The sequence below is a fragment of the Schistocerca americana genome, chromosome 5 (assembly GCF_021461395.2).
Source record: "Schistocerca americana isolate TAMUIC-IGC-003095 chromosome 5, iqSchAmer2.1, whole genome shotgun sequence".
NCBI classification, from domain to species: domain Eukaryota; kingdom Metazoa; phylum Arthropoda; class Insecta; order Orthoptera; family Acrididae; genus Schistocerca; species Schistocerca americana.
The window spans coordinates 250,527,730-250,551,991 of NC_060123.1; the positions used below are offsets into that span (position 1 = coordinate 250,527,730).

Sequence of the window (24,262 nt, forward strand, 5' to 3'; positions counted from 1 at the left end):
TGCAACCACTGAAGAGCATTTACGTAACTTACACACCTTGCTCACGATCTTTCATACTGCGGGGTTGAGATGCACCTTGGTCAAATCATATGTTTTTCAGCTATCCACTGCATATTTGTGGTTTGAGGTTTCTCGGGATAGTGTTATGCCTTTATGTTAGCATGTTGCCGTGGTCACAGCTCTCTCACTCTACCAATATCAAACAACTCCATGCATTTTCAGATGAAATTGCTTACTATCACAAATAGTGGGGTCATGCTGGAACCCACTTCCATGAGTTGCTCCACAAGAACATTCCTTTTCAGTGGATGCCAGTCTGTGAGCAACGCTCACACTTTTGAAATCTATGTTACACTTTCTCCTTGGGTTGGGTTGATTGAGTGGAAGAGACCAAACAACGAGGTCATCAATCTCATCGGATTAGGAAAGGATGGGGAAGGAAGTCGGCCGTACCCTTTCAAAGGAACCACCCCAGCATTTGCCTGATGCAACTTAGGGAAGTCACAGAAAACCTAAACCAGGATGGCCGGACGTGGGATTGAACCTCATCCTCCAGAATGCGAGTCCAGTGTGTTAACCACTGTGCCACCCAGCTCGGCTCTTCTCCTTGTTTGACTACTGTACATCCTAACCACTGCCCAGTTTTGGCTATGCATGCCTCTCAGTATGGACTCTGGGCCATTCTCACACATCAATATGAGAATAGCTCTAAAAGTCTGATAGCTTATGCGTCAAAAATGCTCAACTCCCACTCCCATGTTGAAAAGGAAGTGACTACATCCTCAAATAGTTTCATGTGTTCTTGTACTGGTCTAAGTTCCAACTTATTACTGACAACAAGCCCTTAGTTTCATTGTTTAATCCTTCTATCCCGGCTTCCAAAGGGGCTGGATCCTACTTTTGATCAGGATTAACTAATCTGTTTTCATTTAGACGCTGAAGTGCAACATACAGTGGAAGGGTTTCCTATTACGGGCTGACTTATTGCAGCTGCTGTCACTGCCAATCTGGTCTTGTGTCAAATTTTCACCTCGTTGAGCATGGTTGGCCAGACAGTCACCCAGGCAGGGCTTCTGATCCTTTGCATAACTATTTTGCTATCACTTACCGCCTTCTTTTACTTGATGGTGGTGGTGTTCTAGTTACAGATGGGCTATCACTCAGTGTTTTGATCTCGGCACCCCTACAGTGGCGTGTGCTTTAACTCCTACATGCGAGACATTGGGGACGTCTTGCATACCTAGTTACTGGCCCACTGGCATGTGTTTTGGGCTGGCTTCAATGGTGACATTGTAAGTGTTGTCACGGTCTGCTCTCAGTGTGCTATCCAACGGGTGGCGTTGCAATTTGGGTAATGCTTTCTCCATGGCCCACACTACAGCATCCGTGGCACTCTACCCACACCGATTCCACAGGACCCTTCCTACATTCTTACTGGTTGTTGGTTGTTGATGATAATCCACCATTCTTCAACATCAGCCATGCTATGATTCAGGACCACTCCAACTGTTTTTCTACTGAATTTGTGTCTCAGGCCTTTCACGATTTCTGTGCATATCAGGGTATTCCCCACATGACACCTTCTCGTTTTCATCCCCAATCTAACGGTGAAGTGGGATGTCTCATAAGCAAGTTCAAGTATGTTGCAGATTTCTTCACAGACAATCCCTCGACATACTTCTCGAGTTCCCAAAGTTTTATGCCAGTAGGGATAAGAGTCCAGCCAAGATGCCCCATAGTCACCAGCCATGCACCCTCGTCCATCTGCTCATGCTGACCCACCAACACCTGTCACTACGGCTCGTCGCAGTTTGTACCTGCCTCCATGGACTAAGCTTGGGAGTTCAGCTGCCAACTGAAGTGTATTCTGGCCACAGCTGACAGCTGCTGAGGCCACTGCCTCTGTACAGGGCACACCAGTGATGGTGGCTTGCTACCATGACCAGCTACGCTCATGCACCACAAAGTGGGCCACGGGCCCGCCACTGCCACCTCCACCTCGTGATGCATCCCTGCTGCGGGGGCAGACTCGCCCACCTTTGGATGATGTCACCTCCTGCCTCTGCTTCAAGGTCCAACCCCTCCACGCACCTGCTGCCAGGCCTTTCCATGATGCTTTGCTGTCACCAGCAATTCTGCTGCCAGCTGGGCCGGCACCTTTGGTTCCTTCAGTACATGTGTCCCTGACCAAGTGGTCAGTGCCTTATCCATTGGCACAGTCCCTCCACACTGAGGGAGCGCATTTTGTGATGCTACCAGCATCCTTGTCACTGGTCCTCTCTTATAGTACTTCATAGGAGAGCGGCTGCCACACGTGTCCACGGCTGCGCCACTTCTGCTCCTAATCACCGGTTCCTGTCTGGAATCTCCTTCTGACGCCATCGCCTTTGGCGTCCGCTGCAGAGGCCTCGGATGTTTTACCAGTCGCCTGCATCAGTGGAGTGCCCTTTCCCCGAGGGGGAAGAGGTACGCTACATTTCGAATATTCTGCCAACAGTATCTGCATGGGCTGGTCACCAAAGGTCACCTTTGGTGGGCCTAGTGACTCGTGCATCCACTGTGCTGTCTACCATAGCCATCCTCTTTATAAGTGAGTGCAGCAGGCACTTGCTCTCATATTGTGTTCTTACTTATTGTCAGCAACAGCTTGTATCAGTACATGAATTGTTTCTATGTTTGTGTCTACATTCTCAATAGCTGTCTGGCTGCATGTGGAAGAATAATAACCTATGATTCAATGGGGTCTTACTGTTGATTGTGTCTTACATTACAAGAATATGTACCTCAACAGGCGTTATTCCTTTCCCACATGCCGCACATTTGGGAGCAAACATCCTGCAACAGAAAAAAAAAAGAATCAGTAAAGGAAAATTGTGTGTAACATAATAACAAATACGTGCACAGCCAATGAAGAGACTGACATTTTCATGAAGTGCCAACAAAGCAACAGTTCAAAGAGACAAAACTGTATGTAGAAAAGCATTCTTGCTGTCAAAATTTCAGTGAAAGTACAAAATAAGTTAAATGAAATTGCACTACATGCCACTGTTTGCTTTGTAGCCCTACAGTGTGGAGATCCTCAAGATGCGGCATTTGCTAGTAAAAACAAAAAAGCTTAACACTTATTTACAAAATAACTAATATGCTACTGCTTGTTTCACTCATCCTAAGTTCTATAGTCCGGAATGATATGGAATAAATAAAAGTATTTTAAATACATTTTAGTTTACAAATTAATTCAAAACTTGTTGCTTAAATTTTGATGTAAAAGTATACAAACTAAAATGCACAAAATAATTTCTACACTATTGTATGGAAGATGTGGGAAGGATGGGAATGGTTTGTTTACTGTTCCTGTAAAGCATAACAGGAAAAGGTGCACGAATTTCATTGTGAACAATAGGTTAATTTCAGTGATACATCAGTAATTTATAAATAACAAGCTGACTTTTTTGTAACATTTACGAGCTGTTCCTTTCAAAACTATGACATTTCAATCAATCCAGTGAAACATAATTATGAGAAATTAATTGAACTGACTGTTAGTATCATGAAATGGAACTACAAAGACTTTATGTTCACGTGACACACTTGCGCTTCTGTTGTGAAAACAGTGTCAAATTGATGTGAAGTAAAATAACTACTTCATCATAGCAAGGACAACTTATTTCTGAATGCAGACACAAAACCAATCAATTCAGAGCAAGTAAGTTATTAACAATTGTATGGAGCTGATCCAATTATATGAAAACTATTGAAAATAATTAATAAGTATGTCGCTACTAAAAGTATAAAATGAGATCAGAAAGTAACAGGATTTTTTTTTAATTTCGAAGGCTGCATACATCCGATTTTGTCTTGTTGGTACACATGTTGCTGATGTATGTATGTGTTTTCAGCAGTTCTGAATATTTAGTTTATTGTTGACAATCGAAAAGGTTATATGTGTTTTTGGGTGCTTAATGAATTTTTGCTTTCAAAAAAAGATGCAGCAAAGGCTCTGCATTAAATTATGCTTGCAAAATGCAGAGCATTCAAAATGTTGCTGTAGCTTTTGGTGAATCTCCTATCCGTAAGATGAGTTTATGAGTGGTATAAACGTTTCAAAAAGGGTCAAGAAGACGTTTAACATGATGATCACCCTGGATGCCCTGGCACATCAATTACTGACGACAATGTGGAAGAAGTAAAGAAAATGGTTATAGGAAATCGCTGAACCACCATCAGAGAGTTGCAGATGATGTCAGCACATCATATGGTGCATTCCAAGCAATTTTTTTGTGTGTTTTGTGCAGGAAATGTATAGCAATAAAGTTTATTCCAAAATTGCTGAATTTTGACCAAAAACAATGTTGTGTAGACATGGCTCAGGAATTGCTGAATGAAGTCAACAATGAGCCAGATCTCCTAAAGAAGGCTGTAACAAGTGACAAAAATCAATGGAAACTGCCTGAAGAGCCAAGACAAAAATTTTTTTTTTTTTTTTTAAATGCCAAGTTCAATTTCATGTGAAGGTTCTTCTCACTGTTTTCATCGATTACATTGGGATAGTGCAACATGAGTTTGTACCTTATGGTCAATACGGAATATTATCTGGAAGGTATGCATCGTTTGCATGAAGCAATCAGCGGAAAACAACCAGAATTGTGGAAAAAAACCACTCACGAACACTGCATCACGATAATGCTCCCGATCACACTTCAATGCTTTTTCATGATTTTTTTCGGGAAAAAGAACCGTTATGTTGCCTCAGCCACCATACTTGCCAGACAGGGCCCCTGCAACTTCTCTCTTTTCCCAAATCTGAAGATAACCATGAAAGGATGTCATTTTGCCACCACTGACGAGATAAAAATCGAATCAACATAGGAGCTGAACACCTAACGAAAAGTGAGTTCCAGAAGTAGTTCAAAGATAGGAAAAAAAGACTAGCACATGTGTATTATATCTGAGGGGCATTACTTTGAAGGGGACAAAGTTGACACTGATGAATAAATAAAGATTCTGTAAGAAAAACAAAAATTCCCATTATTTTTTGCTCACACCTATTACATTCATATTTTAAATTTACATCAGTTTTAGAAAAATATTACTGGCCTCCATACTACTACTCTCACAAAATATTCACTAATTTCACTAACAATAAATAGTTTATTTGTAGACAAGATCTACAAATCACACACTTTGCACAATGTCTCTCTTTAAACTTCTCGATTATTACCATAGCTCTTCAGTTAATGTAGTACTACTTGAGAAATGAACACTGAAAAGAAAAAAGATAATGTCAGAAAACTTAAAGAGTATTTGATAACAATGTGTTTGGCACAATCAGAATAAAAAATATTAAAGCATTAACTTGTATCTTGAGAAAAAAGGAATGTAAGATGTGAGTAGACCATTCAGGTCTTTGGTCCAGATCTCAATTAATAAATTTTATAATGTGTGTACATCTGAATAATGTAGGAAAAATGCCTTCTTGGATACAAAGTAAGTTTCAACCAAAACTAATGTTTTCCTTATATGAGTCTGGGTGGAGGTTACGCATCACTAAACTGTACCTGTGGTAGTCATTAACACAATATATCTTGTTATCAACATCCACTGTAAATGGAACACCATCCAAACACTCATTGCAGATGCAGCATCTGAAGCAGCCAGGATGATATGATTTTCCCATAGCCTGCAGGATCTGTAACACAAAACAGACTTTACAAAATTTCATTAACTGTGGCCCAAAAAGCTATAACTGTAGAAGAAAAAGAATTAATATTTATTTCAATTTTTTCCTCAAAGTTGAGGATGCCGTGTGTGCGTGTGTCCGTGTCCGTGTGTGTGTGTGTGTGTGTGTGTGTGTGTGTGTGTGTGTGTGTGTGTGTGTGTGTGCGCGCGCGCGAGAGAGTACTTTGTGAATCAACATGGTGCACAGGAGGCGTATGGCATTTCCATTATTTCAAAAAAGAACCCTGAATTCATTGCACTAAAAACTAACCTACGAAATCTCAACACACACAGTGAAGTTATTCCTGGAGCATCCAACAACAAAGACTAAATATGATTTGCAGGGATAACTTCAGTACTAATTCCATATGTAAGTACAAATAATCATTTTCACTTACCATCTCCATTATTAAATGACCACAGATAGCACATTTTTCAGCTGTCTGTTGGAAGCCCGAGTACTGAAAAACAAAAATTCATGCTTAGCATTGCTAGCCAGACTGACTGACTTGCTTTGGCTACGAAATAAACAAGATTTTTATAAGAAATTATACAAAAATATCTTGTGTTAGTGCCTCGTAACCTAGGAATATAACACCCGATTCCTACTCAGTCGATTAAGCTTCCTTGCTCAGATTACTTCACCCTCTCCATAAGTAGCAGTCTTCCAACAAAGCAATTTACTTACTATATAATTTTAATAAAATAGCTCTGTGTCTGATTGATGGGCAGCCAGCAACACTTGGCAACACACTGCCTACACCTGCAAAACAGTTTACAAAATTTTGAAACTCGCATGAGAGTGGTGTTTGTGTTGGTCAGGATAGTGGGCAGATCTCCAGCCAAACCAAGAGCTGCCCTGAAGCCATTATACAATGAGGTGGCAACAGTCATGGGATACCCCCAAATATGGTGGCAGACCTCCTTTTGCCCAGCGTAGTGCAGCATCCCGAAGTGGTACGGAGTCAACAAGTCGCTGGAAGCCCTCTGCAGAAATACTGAGCCATGCTGCTTCTGTAGCCATCCATAATTGCCGAAGTTTTGCTGATGCAGGATTTTGTGCACGAACTGACCTCTCGAATATGTCCCGTAAACTTTCGATAGGACTCACTGAGGGCAATCTGGGTGGCCAAATCGGATTGTCCAGAATGTTATTCAAACCAATTGTGGCCCAGTGACATGGTGCATTGTCATCCATAAAAATTCCATTGTTTGGGAACTTGAAGTCTACGAATGGCTGCCAATGGTCTCCAATTGCATAGTGCCTTGTCGACAAATCGGGTCCACGGCTTTGTGGGGTCTGTGTTACATTCTAACTCCACAGCTCATACAGACTGAAATTGGGACTCTTCTGACCAGGTCACAGTTTTTCAGTCATCTAGGATCCAAATGATATGACCGAGAGCTAAGAAAGTGGCTGCAGGTGAAGTCATGCCACTAGCAAACACACACATCGATCGTCTGCTGCCGTAGCCAATTTCACTATACTGTCGCAACAGATACATTTGTCATAGCTCCACACTGATCTGTGGTTATTTCACACAGTGTTGCTCCTCTGTTAATACTAAAAACTCTAAACAAATGCTGCTGCTATTAGTTGTTAAGTGAAGGCTGTCGGCCACCAAATGCATTATCCGTAGTGACACGTAATGGCTGAAATATGGTATCCTCAGCACACTCTTGACCTCAGAATACTGAATTCCCTATCATCCTTCAGATAATGAGATATCAGCGTGCAAGGGGATGACACAAAACACATACAGTGCCAGTCATTTTCGCCAGTACCGTATGAGATCACACATATTAAGAAACACCGATTTCATGCTCATTGATTCCGAATTGGATGCAAAAGACAATGCAGTTGTGTACTACATGTAAGCAAACAGGTCCAGATGCTACACACACAGGCCACAAATTGTGAAGCAGGACTGATTTCCAGCTAGCAGCGAAGTTCAACCCTGCCAGCATCTCACATGATCAATATTCGACAACAGAAACTATTATCAGTGAGAAGTATACTCATTTAAGCTAAAAGAAATTGTAAAAACTTGCCTGTATATAACTCTGTACAGTGGTTAGTAGTTCCCTTTGTCCATTTGCCTGTATTAAATATGTACATTCATCACTTCCAAACCTAAGGGTTTGAGTTGAGCGATAGAAACTGGTTTCTTTTCATGACATGCAGCCTGGATTACCGTTAGATGTTACTGCGTGTACTTTATTCTTAGTAATGAAACCAGACCTGACTGAAACAAGACAGGAACTTGTCTTTGGATGCAGTCACATAAAACAGAGATGGTGTGATGAATTTGACCTGGTTCACAAGCAGCTTCTCCGGCTGTAGACACAGCTGATACCAATTCCCACATGGAGAATGGAAGATTGTAGGCCACCTTATTACACAAGAAGACATGGAAGCTCTCCATTTCTACAGTGCTACAGAATATCTGAAACTCAGGAATATGACGAAGTGACAGTAAAACATTCTTCGGCTAAAAGCTTAGTCATATCTTTAGGTGTGTCCACTAAGATCCCCATTTCTCAACAAGGTCGTACAGGGAGTTGTATTGCACTTGCCAAACTTGTGTAGTGGAAGAGGACCAATTAATGGAAGTCACAAATTTCTTCCAGGAGTGTGTGTTCCACTGTTTTATCATTTGGCTCCGATTGCCAAGTGACATTCTTCATTCCAGGCAGGGACAGGTCATTGTATGAGTTGGCTGCTAGACTGAGGAATGGAATCGGTGCTAGCTCCTTGAATCATAAAGGTGACACGGTCCACCATCTCCTGGACACATGCGTGTTGTTCAAATATAGCCTGCTGACTATATCGCAACCAATTAGCCCTTTGAAGCATCCACCTTTTTGGTCTTTTGTTGACCACCATCCGAGTCAGTAGGTGGATACACATTGGAAAGCAGTCGCTGGAATACAAATCTGTGGCCACTTCCCAATGAAATGAGGTTGTAATAGCTAGGAAGCAAAAACAAAGATAAATGGCTGACGATGACTGCTACGTGTTGCATAGGTTGCTTGACTACATTGCACAAGTTTCACTGGGAAACCCCTACACATCCCACAGTCAATCCTAGTCTCACCCCAGGCAATTTCCATATTTTTGGAGCCATGAAGAAACACATTCATGGCAGATGATTTGTTTGGATGAAGAGGTGGATTTGTTTGGATGAAGAGGTGCACACCTGGATACAATCATGGTTCCATAGGCAACTGCAAGCATTTTTCCATGAAGGAACTGACCTCCTCTTCTCTTGGGACGAAATTATTAACAGTTATGGGTATAACTTTTGAAAAAATAAACAATTTACTTATTTTTTCCATCTGTCTAATTTTGATTTCACTACCAACGTCAGAAAAAAAATACTCATTTTTATAACACACAGAATCTAAAACTCAGTTTTCTAATAATTAAAAAAGCAACAAGTCTTGAATAAATCATCATGATAATTTATAGGTCAAAATAAGCAGAAAGTTAATATAACAAGACACTGATTATATTAATTACACCACGGTACTCACTGATCTGAAAGAAATACTCTACATAACTAATGATGAAAGGAGCAACATAAAATGAGCATGTTAAAAAGATCTGAAACCTCAACTTACCAAGTAATCTTCTTCACAATAAACACGTCCGTGAACATTGTAGAATGCTTTCCCTCTAAGAGCACGACCACATGAGCAACAAATGAAACAGTTTGTGTGGTACAGGTTGCCCATGGCTTGGCATGCTTGGCCTGCTCCAGTTACTTTTTCACCACATGTGTGACATATACCTACAAAATAGAAAGGCAAATTATGCATAGGAAACAAATTAAAATCTTTTCACAGTATGTCATTTACAAGAGAAAAAGCTGGGTGAAGTTAGAGAAAGAGATTTCACAGAAAAAAATGCTCACTTTGGTAACATGTATAATTTAAAACTTAGTTTTCAAATACTTAAAAAACAACAACAGTTTTAAATAAACTTCTTTCTTTGTCCTGTGTTAGGTGAGGTTGGCCTTGTTATTACGGATTTGGCAGTGTTAATTGCAAAGGGTGGCCAGATGCCCTTCCTGCTGCCACCCCGAAGTAGTGTACTCCAGCTGTCTGCGTCTAGCGTAAATCATGAAAGAGTGTGAACATGTTTCAAATGTCTGAGGCGGAACGTGGGGACCAGCCCGGTGGGATGTGGAAAACTGCCCAAAATCCACATCCAAGCCAGCCAGCATACTGGCCCTAGTCATTAATCCGCCAGGTGGATTCGATCCGGGGCCAGCGCACCTACACAAGTCCAGGCAGGAAGCAGCGCATTAGCGCTCTCGGCTACCCTGGTGGGTAATATTCTTAATTGTCATGACTATTTACAGATTAAAATAAATACAAGGCTAATGTAACAAGACACTGAGTAATTTATGCCCCCCCCCCCCCTCTCTCTCTCTCTCTCTCTCTCTCTCTCTCTCTCTCTCTCTCTCTCTCTCTCTCTCTCTCTCTTTGGGTTAAAGCCCCTAAACACTACACTGAATGTCGTTAAGTTTCATGTCATCCTGTTTTAATTCCAAGGGTATACACATACAGGCACAATACATTAATCTCAAATGTGCACTTTCAATGCATACTCCATCAGAGAGACAGTTGATGTGAATTACAATCCTACAGTCAAAAGAAACCATCAGGGGAACGCTGAACCAGTCACTGCTCCACTATGCATACAAAATTAGATGCTAGTGGCAACCAACCTGCAAAAAAACATTTTACAAACTTGCTGCCAGACATCCTAAGAAGTTATCACAGTGATTTTTATTGCAACTCATTGACGGTGGCTGGAGAAAGAGTCAGAGTAGTCAAGGGTTCTCCAGGCGTAATCCAATGGCAAGAAAATCAGCCCCACCCCACATTTGATTACTGTCAGCCCATCAAAGGTGAACACAGTTACAGAGCGAAGAATGTCTTCAAGTTGGCAGATTCAAAATGTAAGAACAAGACGGCTAAAAGTGTGATGGACATCAGTTGGACTGTCAAAAATAAAAATTAGAGGAGAACATTAAGTAAGACAGTATGTGGCTGTCCTTGGGGCTCAGCACGAGATGGGAATCATCCCACTCACAGCTGTCCCACCCTCCTCCAGTGTAGTCAATGCGTTGAAGAGCACCCACTACTCAACAGAGAGCTACCTCTAAAATATGAAATAGTGTGCAGCACAAAGGAGACGAACTGCAAGCAAAAGAAATTAAAATGCAGTAAGAGAGAGATGAAGGAATGAGCACGTCAAGGAGGTAGGGTAAGGGGTCCATCACATTAAGCTGCAGAAGTTTAGCGGGGAAAACCTTAAACATCCTCCATACAGTTCTGACCTAACCCCAGGCAATTTCCATATTTTTGGAGCCCTGAAGACATACATCCAAGGCTCTTAATTTGCTTAGGATGAAGAAGTGAATGCCAGATATAACTGTTGTTCTATACGCAACCATACAATCTGTCAAGGCTTGTATAGCTCTTTAATAGTCAAGCTGCTGCACAGAAACTATCAGTCATAAGAACAATGTTCTTACATCAATGAGAAGATACTAACTATGTCATTATTAGTACGTGGAGCAGTGGGAGAATTGAGAAATAGTAAGGTGATACAGCATGCGGCACTCAAATATATAAGGTACCATGTAAAGATGAGAGATGCCAAGCAAACATTACTGGTGATCGTGTTTGGTTGGTTGGTTGGGAGTTGAGGGACTGAACGGGAACATCATCAGTACCTTGATCCGGGGTAGTTCATCTGGAGTTAATGATGTCCATGAAATACATGCTCTGATGATGAAAGCACTCAACAGTAGCAACGTCCCTTTACTGCCTGAAGCAGTTCCCACTCAAATGATGATAGGGGGACACCTTCACCTTCTTGTTGCTGCAGTAAAAAGGCACCTGGGTCGCAAAGTGCGTTCAGCAAGAACCAACCCATCAGCACAAAGACAACTGCCAACTACCTCTTCAAGGCACCCAACGTGGCAGGCAGTCCATCTGGAGATGCCAAGGAAGCAACAGGATCATCGTGAAGTGGACATTCTCACAAAGATCGATATGTAGTGACCAATGCTGTGAAGCCACAAGAGTGGGGGAAGCGGTCATTAGGCCGATAACAAAAAAGGTGTCATGGGCAACACTGAAATGGGTAGAAGTACCATCACTGACTAGACATTTTCATAGTTGATAAGAAGCTGGTCAATAGACGGTCTCAACCAGACAAAGTTGCACACTTAAATCCCCAAGTAGGAGAGGACTGACACATCTGATGTTGAAAGTTCATTCGAGCTCATCTTGAACCCAGAAGACAGCAGGAAAGGAGCCCTGGAGACAATATTATTATGTTGAATATATATTAGACTAGTTCACAATCCAAATACCAGTCTCATGGATAAAATGTGTGCCTATATATTCAACAAAGGAAGGAAGAGTAGTTAGGGTTAAACATAGCAAGCATTAGAGAGGAAGCATGAACTAGGTTGGACAAGGATGGACCTGGAAACTGGGCACTGCATATCTTGAAAGATCCATTCTAGCAAATGTTAATTTTGAACAGCTGCAAGTCTGGATAGCCGTACAAGATATCAATGTAAGTACAATCTCTCAACCAGTGTGTCACTTTGTTTGACTCAATGCATAACTCGCTGATCAGTCAAGTTATACAAATGGGGTCACAATGTAGCCTATTATGAATTGACAGCATTACTGAGCATCTTTTATGGGGAAAGCAAACAACAGGCTCAAGTTTACTAGTGAGATACTGGGAATAGCAATATGTTATGGAAGACACTGCTGACAAGATATAACTTAACTATGCTGGAACAGAGGTTGACTATGTACAACCTGCATTAGGTTAGACTACAAGGGGACATGGGAGAGTCACTGGATATCTCAAAGCTTCATGAAGAAGATCATCTAAACAACAGAAGGATCTTAAATTAAATATTTTGAGACAAGGAACTCATGACCTGAAGCAAATATTTTGATGATCTCATGTCTTGAATGAACAATGTGTGTGAGGCATGTATTAGTAAATTGTTCACATCTTTGAATCGTTGTTGAATATTGCTACCTAGTAAAAGAACACTCAACTTACAGTGACAGTAGTTTCAGGATACAGAATTGTGTAATAAGAATTACACTTTATGTCAATTCTAGAACACCCTGCAGAGATGTCCACAAAAATCTTGGTCTTTTGGCAACTACTTCACAATATTTACATTCATTTCTGACCTTTGTCCTTACCATTATTTCTAAGACAAAAAGAGAGTGAGTTTGGAATTCCTGGACAAAAAACAACCTCTACAAAGACTTCAAGGGGTTGATATTAGTAGTCAAACATGGGTACACATGTATTCAACAATCTACGCTGGGGGACTTTAAGACAAAATCAAAGAACTTTATGCTGGGCAGCTTGTTCTACTCTTCAACAGAGTATGTTTACAGGAATTATTGCATGTAATTTTTAAATTATTCTATAATTAGAATTAGCACTGAAATACGATATTATTTTTAATTTTCAATTATTTCATTTCACAGATCTGAAATAAAATGTACATCTTCGACTTCTGGAGGAGGAGGAGATTAGTGTTTAACGTCCCGTCGACAACGAGGTCATTAGAGATGGAGCGCAAGCTCGGGTTAGGGAAGGATGGGGAAGGAAATCGGCCGTGCCCTTTCAAAGGAACCATCCCGGCATTTGCCTGAAGCGATTTAGGGAAATCACGGAAAATCTAAATCAGGATGGCCGGAGACGGGATTGAACTGCCGTCCTCCCGAATGTGAGTCCAGTGTGCTAACCACTGCGCCACCTCGCTCTTCGACTTCTCTCTACACCCCAGACACCACTACTGTGGGATCTCCAGAATACATTTTATGCGATTGTATGTGCTGTGTCCAGGGTAGATTTTTTTTTTTTTTGTATGGAGTTAAATGAAGTTACTGGTGTGAGAAACTATACTGGAACCTTTAGAGAGACTGGATGGGTAGGTTCTTCTGTATATCTCGTTGTCCAACAGACCAGAGCGACATTTCACAGAGAGCAGCAAAATTTTTTGTCATTGTTGCGCAAGCATTGGAACTGATGGTCCGCACTTTGATCAATTGCTATGAGCTTAATTTGTGCTGTAAGTTATTAAAATTAATAAACAACTGAATATTCATTTCCAACCAATAGTTAATACTCTGTTTAGGATCCTTCATAATTTTGAACCTAGTGGGTTTAAGTCGAGCTAAGCAAAGACAAAGTGTAAATGGTCACAAGTGAGCCGGATTTCTACGAAAAGTGTTAATATGTTTTCACTAGTGTTCTAAAGGTGAGTAGCTAATGGGGTAAAAATATTAACTGAAAAACGCTTTGGGAATTGTATATAATCATTTCGGAAATTTTCAAGATTCTGTTCTCTAAGCTGAATCTATGAAAAAATGTCCCATATTTATCACAAAGGCAGGGAAGGTAAAATCTGAGAAATAGCAGTTAGCGAGAGGTAAACAAGCAACCATTCTTGCAGCTTGTTGCGTAAGAGTCCGAAAACTACATCATGTTGTACTACAATACAGAGTGCCAGTGACCAATGATGTGTATGTGTGTGTGGACTGAATTACAAAATCTCTGTATATCCGATAATATGATTAACCAACATTATGATATAACAAAAAATGTTAAGCAACTTTTGCAGATGATCTGAAGATGGCAATCTAGCCAAAATAGAACCATCAGAATGAACGCATCTTGAAAACACTATAGCAGCAGTCTGGATTTTATTACATAATGTCTCTAAGAGGTATCTGCTACATTGCAGGCCCATTGGATCGTAAATCATTCTTGCCACGTTAAGTAGGTAAATCAGTGAGAGCAATTACTAATAATGTCATTACGGCACAACACAGAACAGGTGGGGATGGTGGCAGCGGCGATTAAGACCCCTTCTGGGGAAGTTTCAACAATAATCTTTCGGTTCGCTGACAAAGAGAGCAGAATAAGCAATCAAACGCAAAACGCTCTAACTGCCAGCACGGACACATCTTGTACTCGCCGCTACAAGAAATTTTCCGCTTCCGTAATGGCGACCCCAATATGGAGCCACTTATAAATACGCTGTCCCTGCCCACGACAAAACAACGGAACACCAACGTCGTCGAAATCTTTTTTGACGGCGCTAAGAAAAGACTGTCAAAAAGAAAATGCCGCCGCTTTTTCCGTCGCGCGCCTGCCAGTCCTGGTCGTAGGCTACGTTCCGCTCCCAGGTCGCCCTGCCTAAGTGCCCGATTTTCCTGGAATCCAGGCAGGAATCCTTGCCGTGGGCCGGATATCGACGTGCCAACCTGCTTCGTCAGACCTCGCCTTCATAGCGCCCGACATCCAGATGCTCACATTCATTCCCGTTTACTGTTCACAAAATTTCTCCCAAAGCCTCCGTAACCAGGTACAAGGAACGGGAGAGCTGTGCTTCCTTCGATGCAGTCATTATTAAGATATAAGGGGCAGTCAAATGAAAACCGAACACCCGCCATAACCGGACCATGAAATAGTTCATTCAAAAGTAATAACCGCATACGTTACGACATTTATCCCACTGGGAGACGGGAAGACCAATTCTTCTTTATAGAACGCGGCAGGCCGTTATGGCCACAACCGCACGCACTCTTGCACTTCCTCGTCCGACTGAAACCGACGTTCACGCATGTCTTTCTTCAGGTCGCCAAAGATGTGAAAAATCACACGGAAGAAATCCGGGCTATACGGTGGATGCTGCACTGTTTCCCTACCACAACGCCGAAGTGTAGCGATTGGCAGCGTGGGGGCGGGAATTGTCGCTCAATAGGATGCTTCCTCTGCTCGTAGAGTTCCTCGTGCGTGGAAGCACAATCAAGGCCCAGCTCTATGACGACACTCTGCAGAAGCTGCGGCGCGCCATAAAGTCAAAACGCCCAGGAATGCAGTCGGACGTAATCAGCTTTTTGCACGATAACGCCCGCCCCCACACCGACAATCGGACGAAGGCTGCATTTCACCCATTTGGTTGGGAAACCTGCAACATCCTCTGTACAGCCCGGATCTATCATCGTGTGATTGTTACACCTTTGGCGACCTGAGGAAAGGGATGCGGGGGCGTCGGTTTCAGTCGGTCAAGGAAGTGCAGGAGTTCAAATGGTTCAAATGGCTCTGAGCACTATGCGACTTAACTTCTGAGGTCATCAGTCGCCTAGAACTTAGAACTAATTAAACCTAACTAACCTAAGGACATCACACACATCCATGCCCGAGGCAGGATTCGAACTTGCGACCGTAGCGGTCGCTCGGCTCCAGACTGTAGCGCCTAGAACCGCACGGCCACTCCGGGCGGCAAGTGCAGGAGTGTGTGCGCGGTTGTGGATACGTCAACGGCCAACGGCGTTCTACGAAAGAGGAACTGGTCGGCCCGTTTCCCAGAGGGATAAATGTCGTAACGTGTTTGGTGATTACTTTTTAACCGAAACATTCCATGATCCGGCTGCGGTGGATGTTTAGTTTTCATCTGACTGTCCCTCATATATGGAACGTGTCCCCCCCCCACCCCCATCTTCTCTCCCACCAACGAAAAACGTTCTCAAACACATTTATCTATTGTATAGGTTCATTACCATCTTTTGCAATACCGGTATAATGAAAGTCTTATTAAGACCAGACGCGTTTAGCTTCAGCGGCCACTGTAACACTTTTCCTTGGTCTTCCAATTCTGTTATGAAAAAAAGCACATTGTTACAGTGACCACTGGATGTGCTTTAGAATACAGTGAAACTCATCTGAGCTTAATTCGACTTTCATTGCTGTTGCAAAATATGGTAATTAACCTACGCAACTTGTATACCTGCATCTGCGAACAAAAGAGGCCGAAAAACAAAGAAAACAGCATTGTATCTGTATATGCGCTTGAAAGTTTCTGCCAAATCTTTTTGTACAATATTTTGTAAGCATAATCGTTGTCGACTGTTATTTTTCGACAGTTGGAAATAAAAGCCACAGGGAGGGGGGGGGGGGGCGGGGGGGGGGTGGAGAGGGAGGGAGATAGGGAGATAGAGAGAGAGTAGAAGCTACATAGGGAAGTTCTTTTTTTCTGTTTAAGAAGAATTCTAGCCAGAGGCCGCATGTTGCGGAAGGATGCCTCAAGAAAATTAACTGAAACAAAAGAAGTTTAACACCTTGCCGTGCGACTGTTCGACGACATCCGTGCCCAAGGGGTTGGAGACGACGCTTGCTAAACGGATCAGCGTGATAGGTAAGACGATCTCAAGCAAAGACAACATGCGGATACCTGTTCTGTAGCTCTACGCATAGTTTTTTCACGCGATACTAATTCGACATTTTCTAAAATTACTTCTACTATATTTACCCGGTAATAAAGTATGTTTCCTTTATTTGATAGTGTATTATTTTATGGATAATGCTGGGATTGAACAGATTCATATCCCATACATAAAAACGTTTTCGGTAGCCTTTGAGGATTTTTCTCATGATTGCGAAACAGGTCAGTTCCTGATCTTGACGATGAATTCCAACTATTCCTTTATTGTATTTGAAGTCGCATTTCTGTTTCATTGTTTTCCTAAACCGTTGTCAAAATTTTCAACCATGTCTCCACTTTCGTGTTTCCTTTATGTGATAGACACGCATCGCACGTGTCTGTCTGAGAACGAACAAATTATTACCACTTCTCTATAAATATTCTCCTTTCCTTAAAATATGTTTTCGAAAATCTTTTAGCGTATTTTGTCCATTGCAGCGTACTGTTGCGATAACATTTGTGTTCTCATAGTATAATTTTAAGTGGTTTGGAGAGGAGTCGTAAGTTTGAAGAAACAAAGTATATCCCACATTCAGCAAGGATTTTGACAAGTCCCTGACAACATTCTCTGATGCAGTATTATTCCGTCCAATTTTGTCCCGACTAAATATTTTGAAACCGCAACAATAACCGGTACTTATCTCAAAATACTTTGTAAATTTTTAATCACAGTCCCGCTCTTTTCGAAGAATTAACTGTTCATATGCTCAACGTCCTTTGTATTTCATTAAGGATTCGTCTGTACTGACATTTTTGTCCGATGTGAAAATCTCTTCAAATTTCTCATTCCTAAGTTTGATGATAGGTCTTATCTTTCGAAGCAGGTCTATACAATCAGCAGTTTCATCATTTCAAAAATGTAGGAGTCTCAAAATTTGTTTAAATCTTTTAAAAGGCACTTATTTTTTCAATTTTGGCGTTTCTACTATGGTCTTAAGGACTAATACATTTGAATATTGGTTTTATGACTCGAACCATCAAAATCCCCACTGCATAGTTGCCCTTCATTTTGTCGAAGGTAACAGTGTACAAAGTGTCATCCACTTTCCGTTTGTTCCATTCCTTGTCTATTATCCGACGTGTGAAAAGATTTGTTTCTATAACAAATATTTCTCAAAATTTGTCATCAAAGATGCTAGAAAATAGAACTCGTAATCCTGGATGTTCACTTAAACGACCTGAAACAGATATTTTTACGCCCCGAGTCGCATAATATTTAGAATAATTGATGTTGCTTCGTAACGTAGACTTAACGAATTATGACCAATTCCCGCGTCGTAATGGATAACACTAAACCACGATTGTTACTGAGAAATGTTTGTCTCACGAGTTAGGCTCGCGACGTTTACGTTTTGCCCGACTTTGTTTCTCGTGAACGCCGGCCGGGGTGGCCGTGCGGTTCTAGGCGCTACAGTCTGGAACCGCGGGACCACCACGGTCGCAGGTTCGAATCCTGCCTCGGGCATGGATGTGTGTGATGTCCTTAGGTTAGTTAGGTTTAAGTAGTTCTAAGTTCTAGGGGACTGATGGCCTTAGAAGTTATGTCCCATAGTGCTCAGAGCCATCTCGTGAATGTGACTGGTAGTGTTCACGGCTGGCCCTCATTTCTTCCCACGAGTCTGACTCGAGATATCAAATTTGGTCCACAATGTTTATCACGCATTAGACTTGTCAAAGTACGGCAAGTGTTTAATGTTAACGTCTCTCTGATGTCATTACAAACCATAGACTCATCTAGTTGAGCAATGATAACAATAGGGGGATTGAGGTGCCAAATGTCTTCTCAATCTAACAGCCGGCGTGTGGAAAAGTTAAATAGCGGGTTAATATTTTGGTATTTCCAACTTTGTATAATCTATACATGCTTTATACCTCAGATATACCACTAAAAAGGCACAGCTTAAATACATCAAAACCCGCCAACCAATAAGTGAATAAGAGCTGACGTTTAACATTTGTGTATCCAACACCTACGTTTACGAACGGGCAAATACATCCAATCTTCAACTAGTGTCTTTTATTTAAACGAACACAAACTTAGAAAATATGTAACTGTTGATGGAACGCACTGAACTTTGGGTGCTTTCTCTAATTTCTTATACTGCTCATATTACTCCATGTTCATACCAGCGACATCAAATTTATAAGGGCGTAAACTTTGCAGTCAACCGTTGTTGCTGCTGTTGTGGTCTTCAGTCCAGACACTGATTTGATGCAGCTCTCCATGCTACTCTATCCTGTGCAATCTTCATCATCTCCCAGTACCTACTGAAACCTACATCCTTCTGAATCTGCATAATGTATTTATCTCTTGGTCACCCTCTACGATTTTTACCCTCCATGCTGCCCTCCAATACTAAATTGGTGATCCCTTGATGCCTCAGAACATGTCCTACCAACTCATCCCTTCTAGTCAAGTTGTGCCACAAATTTTTCTTCTCCCCAATTCTATTCAGTACCACCTCATTAGTTATGTGATATACCCATCTAATCTTCAGCATTCTTCTGTAGCACCATATTTCGAAAGCTTCTATTCTTTCCTTGTCTAAACTATTTATCGTCCATTATTCACTTACATACATGGCTACACTCCACACTAATACTTCCAGGAAAGACTTCCTGACACTTGTGTCTCTACTCGGTGTTAGCAAACTTCACTTCTTCAGAAACGCTTTCCTTGCCATTGCCAGTCTACATTTTATATCCCCACTACTTCGATCATCATCAGTTACTTTGCTCCCTAAATAGAAAAAACTCATCTACTACTTTAAGTGTCTCATTTCCTAATCTGATTTCCTCAGCATCACCTGATTTAAATCGACTACATTCCATTATCCTCGTTTTGCTTTTGTTGATGTTCATCTTATATCCTCCTTTCTAGACACTCTTCTCCATTGATTTTAATTCCCACTCCGAATTCTTCTTTGTTTTCTTTACTGCTTGTTCAATATGCAGATTGAGTAACATCGGGATAGCCTACAACCCTGTCTCACTCCCTTCCCAACCACTGCTTCCCTTTCATGCCCCTCAACTCTTGTAACTGCCATTTGGTTTCTGTACAAATTGTAAACAGCCTTTCACTCCCTATATTTGACCCCTACCGCCTTCAGAATTTAAAATAGAGTATGCCAGTCGACATTGTCAAAAACTTTCTTCAAGTCTACAAACGCTAGAAACGTAGGTTTGCCTTTCCTTAATCTATCTTCTCAGATAAGTCGTAGGGTCAGTATTGCTTCACGTGTTCCAATATTCCCAGAGATCAGCTTCTCCAGTTTCTCCATTCGTCTGTAAAGAATTCATGTTAGTATCTTGCAGCCGTGACTTATAGTTCGGTAATTTTCACACCTGTCAACACCTGCTTTCTTTGGGATTTGAAGTATTATTTCTTCTTGAAGTCTGAGTGTATGTCGCCTGCCTCATACATGTTGCTCACCAGACGGTAGGGTTTTGTCATTCCCCAATGCCCTCTCTGCAACCCTAGTTCTCTCAGTATATCCAAGTCTCATCTCCTCAATTTCCCACCTTTTTGCAGTTTCTCCAGTTTTAATCTACAGTTCATAACCAATAGATTGTGGTCAGAGTCCACATCTGCCCCTGGAAATGTCTTACAATTTAAAACCTGGTTCCTAAATCTCTGTCTTACCATTATATAATCTATCTGAAACCTTCCAGTGTCTCCAGGCCTCTTCCATGTATACAACCTTCTTTCATGATTCTTGAACGAAGTGTTAGCTCCGTGCAAAATTCTACCAGGCGGCTTCCTCTTTCATTCCTTACCCCCATTCCTTATTTACCTACTACTTTTCCTTCTCTTCCTTTTCCTACTATCGAATTCCACTCACTGAAGACTATTAAATATTCATCTTCCTTCAACATCTGAATAATTTCTTTTATCTCATCATACATTTCATCAATCTCTTCGTCATCTGCGTAGCTAGTTGGCATATAAACTTGTACTAACTGTGGTAGGTGTGGGCTTCGTGTCTATCTTGGCCACAATAATGCGTTCACTATGCTGTTTGTAGTAATTTACCCGCACTCCTATTTTTTATTCATTATTAAACCTATTCCTGCATTACCCCCATTTGATTTTGTATTTATAACCCTGTATTCACTTGATCAGAAGTCGTATTCCTCCTGCCACCGAACGTCACTAATTCCCACTATATCTCACTTTAACCTACCCATTTCTTTTTTAAATTTTCTAACCTACCTGCCCGATTAAAGGGTCTGTCATTCCACGCTCCGATACGCAGATCGCCAGTTTTCTTTCTCCTGATAACAACGTCCTCTTGAGTAGTCCCCGCCCGGAGATCCGAATGGGGGTCTATTTTACCTCCGGAATATTTTACCCAAGAGGACGCCATCATCATTTAACCATACAGTAAAGCTGCATGCCCTCGGGAAAAATTACGGCTGAAGGTTCCCCTTGCTTTCAGCCGTTCGCACTGACAACACAGCAAGGCCGTTTTGTTACTGTTACAAGGCCAGATCAGTCAATCATCCAGACTGTTGCCCTTGCAACTACTGAAAAGGTTGCTGCCCCTATTCAGTAACCACACGTTTGTGTGGCCTCTTAACAGATACTCCTCCGTTGTTGCTGGACCTACGGTACGGCTGTCTGTATCGCTGAGGCACGCAAGCCTCCCCACCAACGGCAAGGTTGGCGCTGAGCACTATGGGACTCAACTGCTGAGGTCATTAGTCCCCTAGAACTTAGAACTAGTTAAACCTAACTAACCTAAGGACATCACAAACATCCATGCCCGAGGCAGGATTCGAACATGCGACCGTAGCGGTCTTGCGGTTCCAGACTGCAGCGCCTTTCACCGCACGGCCACTTCGGCCGGCACCAACGGCAAGGTCTGTGGTTCATGTGGGGGGGGGGGGGGGGCACTCAACCATAAGAACTCTAAATTAACTCATTTTAACGCCATTATTTATTTGTTATGTGTCCAAATGTCTACAGAAGCAACAAGTTTGCCAGTTACCAAATGTACGTGATGTCACCGAGCCACAAATCACTGAAACAGGCGAATCTGATTGACTATTTAGTCTTTGGCGAAAACGAAAACTGAATGTTAAACAATCAAGCCAATATACGGAGAACACTCATTTTGCTTTAATATTCGATTATCAACCGAATATATTACTAATTTATCGTCAATCGATCATATTGCAGAAGTTTAAAAAAGTCAGTATCAGGGCCCAGAATACACATGAGGGAATAATAATATGTCTTTAAGTTTTTCACCGTAACATTGATAACGAAGAAAACACTGTCAATGATAAATACAGATGAAACAGATTCGGGTCATGTAAGAAACAGTTGGGCACCAGAGCAGATCTATGTCTCTTGCACCAAACTAAAGCGCTCGTCTTACTCAGCACCCACGAGAATCATAGACCTTGCTGGACGAGACTGAAGGAGACTGGTGAAGACAATAGGTCTGTAAGAGCGCAGCTCCCTATAGAATAAGGAAGCGGCACACTGATACGACATATTGAGATAAAGTGGCAGTTGTATGCACCAGAAGAACAAATTACGAAATCGTAGCTGGGTCCTGGTACTAACAGAATCGTTCTCCGGAGGAAGAGGAACGTCTACAAACCGTACAGGCGGCAACTGCTGTTATCATCAAAGATGTACGGGTACAGAATTTCATCAAAATACGATACCCAACAACGTACATTTTTCTGAAAAGACACAGTGATCTTGTTCCCTACACTCTGCGTTTTGACTGATACTGTTGTGCCGAGGAGAGAACGCGCATTGACAAATGGAAGAAAAATTGCACACTGTACCGTGTCAGAGACAGCAAAGGACTTGGAAGAGCAGTTGAATGGACTGGACAGTGTCTTGAAAGGAGGATATAAGATGAACATCAACAAAAGCAAAACGAGGACAATGGAATGTAGTCTAATTAAGTCGGGTGATGCTGAGGGAATTAGATTAGGAAATGAGACACTTAAAGTAGTAAATGAGTTTTGCTATTTGGGGAGCAAAATAACTGATGATGCTCGAAGTAGAGAGGATATGAAATGTAGACTGGCAATGGTAAGGAAAGCGTTTCTGAAGAACAGAAATTTGTTAACATCGAGTATAGATTTAAGTGTCAGGAAGTCGTTTCTGAAAGTATTTGTATGGAGTGTAGCCATGTATGGAAGTGAAACATGGACGCTAACTAGTTTGGATAAGAAGAGAATAGAAGCTTTCGAAATGTGGTGCTACGGAAGAATGCTGAAGATTAGATGGGTAGATCACATAACTAATGACGAAGCATAGAATAGGATTGGGGAGAAGAGAAGTTTGTGGCACAACTTGACCAGAAGAAGGGATCGGTTGGTAGGACATGTTCTGAGGCATCAAGGGATCACCAATTTAGTATTGGAGGGCAGCGTGGAGGGTAAAAATCGTAGAGTGAGACCAAGAGATGAATACACTAAGCAGATTCAGAAGGATGTAGGTTGCAGTAGGTACTGGGAGATGAAAAAGCTTGCACAGGATAGAGTAGCATGGTGAGCTGCATCAAACCAGTCTCAGGACTGAAGACCACAACAAAAACAACCGTGGGTGACGTTTACATTATACGAAATATGGCTCTCCGACATTACTTCGCATATTGAGGTTTCGTCCAACTTACAACGAAGCTACCAATGAAAGTTCGTGAACACTTCTCTCAGCTTGTTTATGGAACACTTCTCTCAACTTGTTTATGGCAATTCAGAATTCACTTTACCGGCACCATACTTCACATCATGGAAGGCATTGTTGCAGCTCTTCAACTAAATCTTTTTGAGCGAAATATTACGTAGGATTAATTTAAATTAAGATGAAAATCTTTGCAATATTTATCTTTCGAGGCTCTTAATCCTTCCGTTCCTGCCTTTTAGTGCGATACAAGGCCAGTCTTTGCAAGAACAGTATAACTCGTTCGGTTAATCCCAGGTATGCCCTATTATTTTGTTTATTCACCCCTGCAAAGAAGTTATTTCTACACTGTTCATTCTTTATGAAAGAACCTTTGTGCGTTGCCAGAAAATTGGTACGGTAACATTCGATCGGTCGCTGTACTTGAAGTCCCGACATATTCTAGCAAATCAACGTTGATATGCGGAACTTCCATTTTTTTCTTCTTTTTTTAAGACCTGATGGATGCCTTCGCTTAATGGCTTTGATGGGAGTTTTAAGTTTGTATTGGAAA

The 24,262-nt window shown here is 41.7% G+C and overlaps 1 protein-coding gene across 1 annotated transcript in view; it reads right to left on the reverse strand.

Annotated features, from left to right (window-relative positions):
• Nucleotides 1–24,262, reverse strand: part of LOC124616684 (LIM domain-containing protein jub) — a 203,415-nt gene that overhangs the window by 29,866 nt on the left and 149,287 nt on the right. The window contains exons 3-6 of the mRNA XM_047145016.1: nucleotides 9,343–9,512; nucleotides 6,117–6,179; nucleotides 5,559–5,689; nucleotides 2,784–2,835 (exon numbers count right to left, since the gene is read on the reverse strand). Coding sequence (XP_047000972.1) covers nucleotides 2,784–2,835; nucleotides 5,559–5,689; nucleotides 6,117–6,179; nucleotides 9,343–9,512 — 416 coding nt within the window. The remainder of the gene's footprint in view (nucleotides 1–2,783; nucleotides 2,836–5,558; nucleotides 5,690–6,116; nucleotides 6,180–9,342; nucleotides 9,513–24,262) is intronic.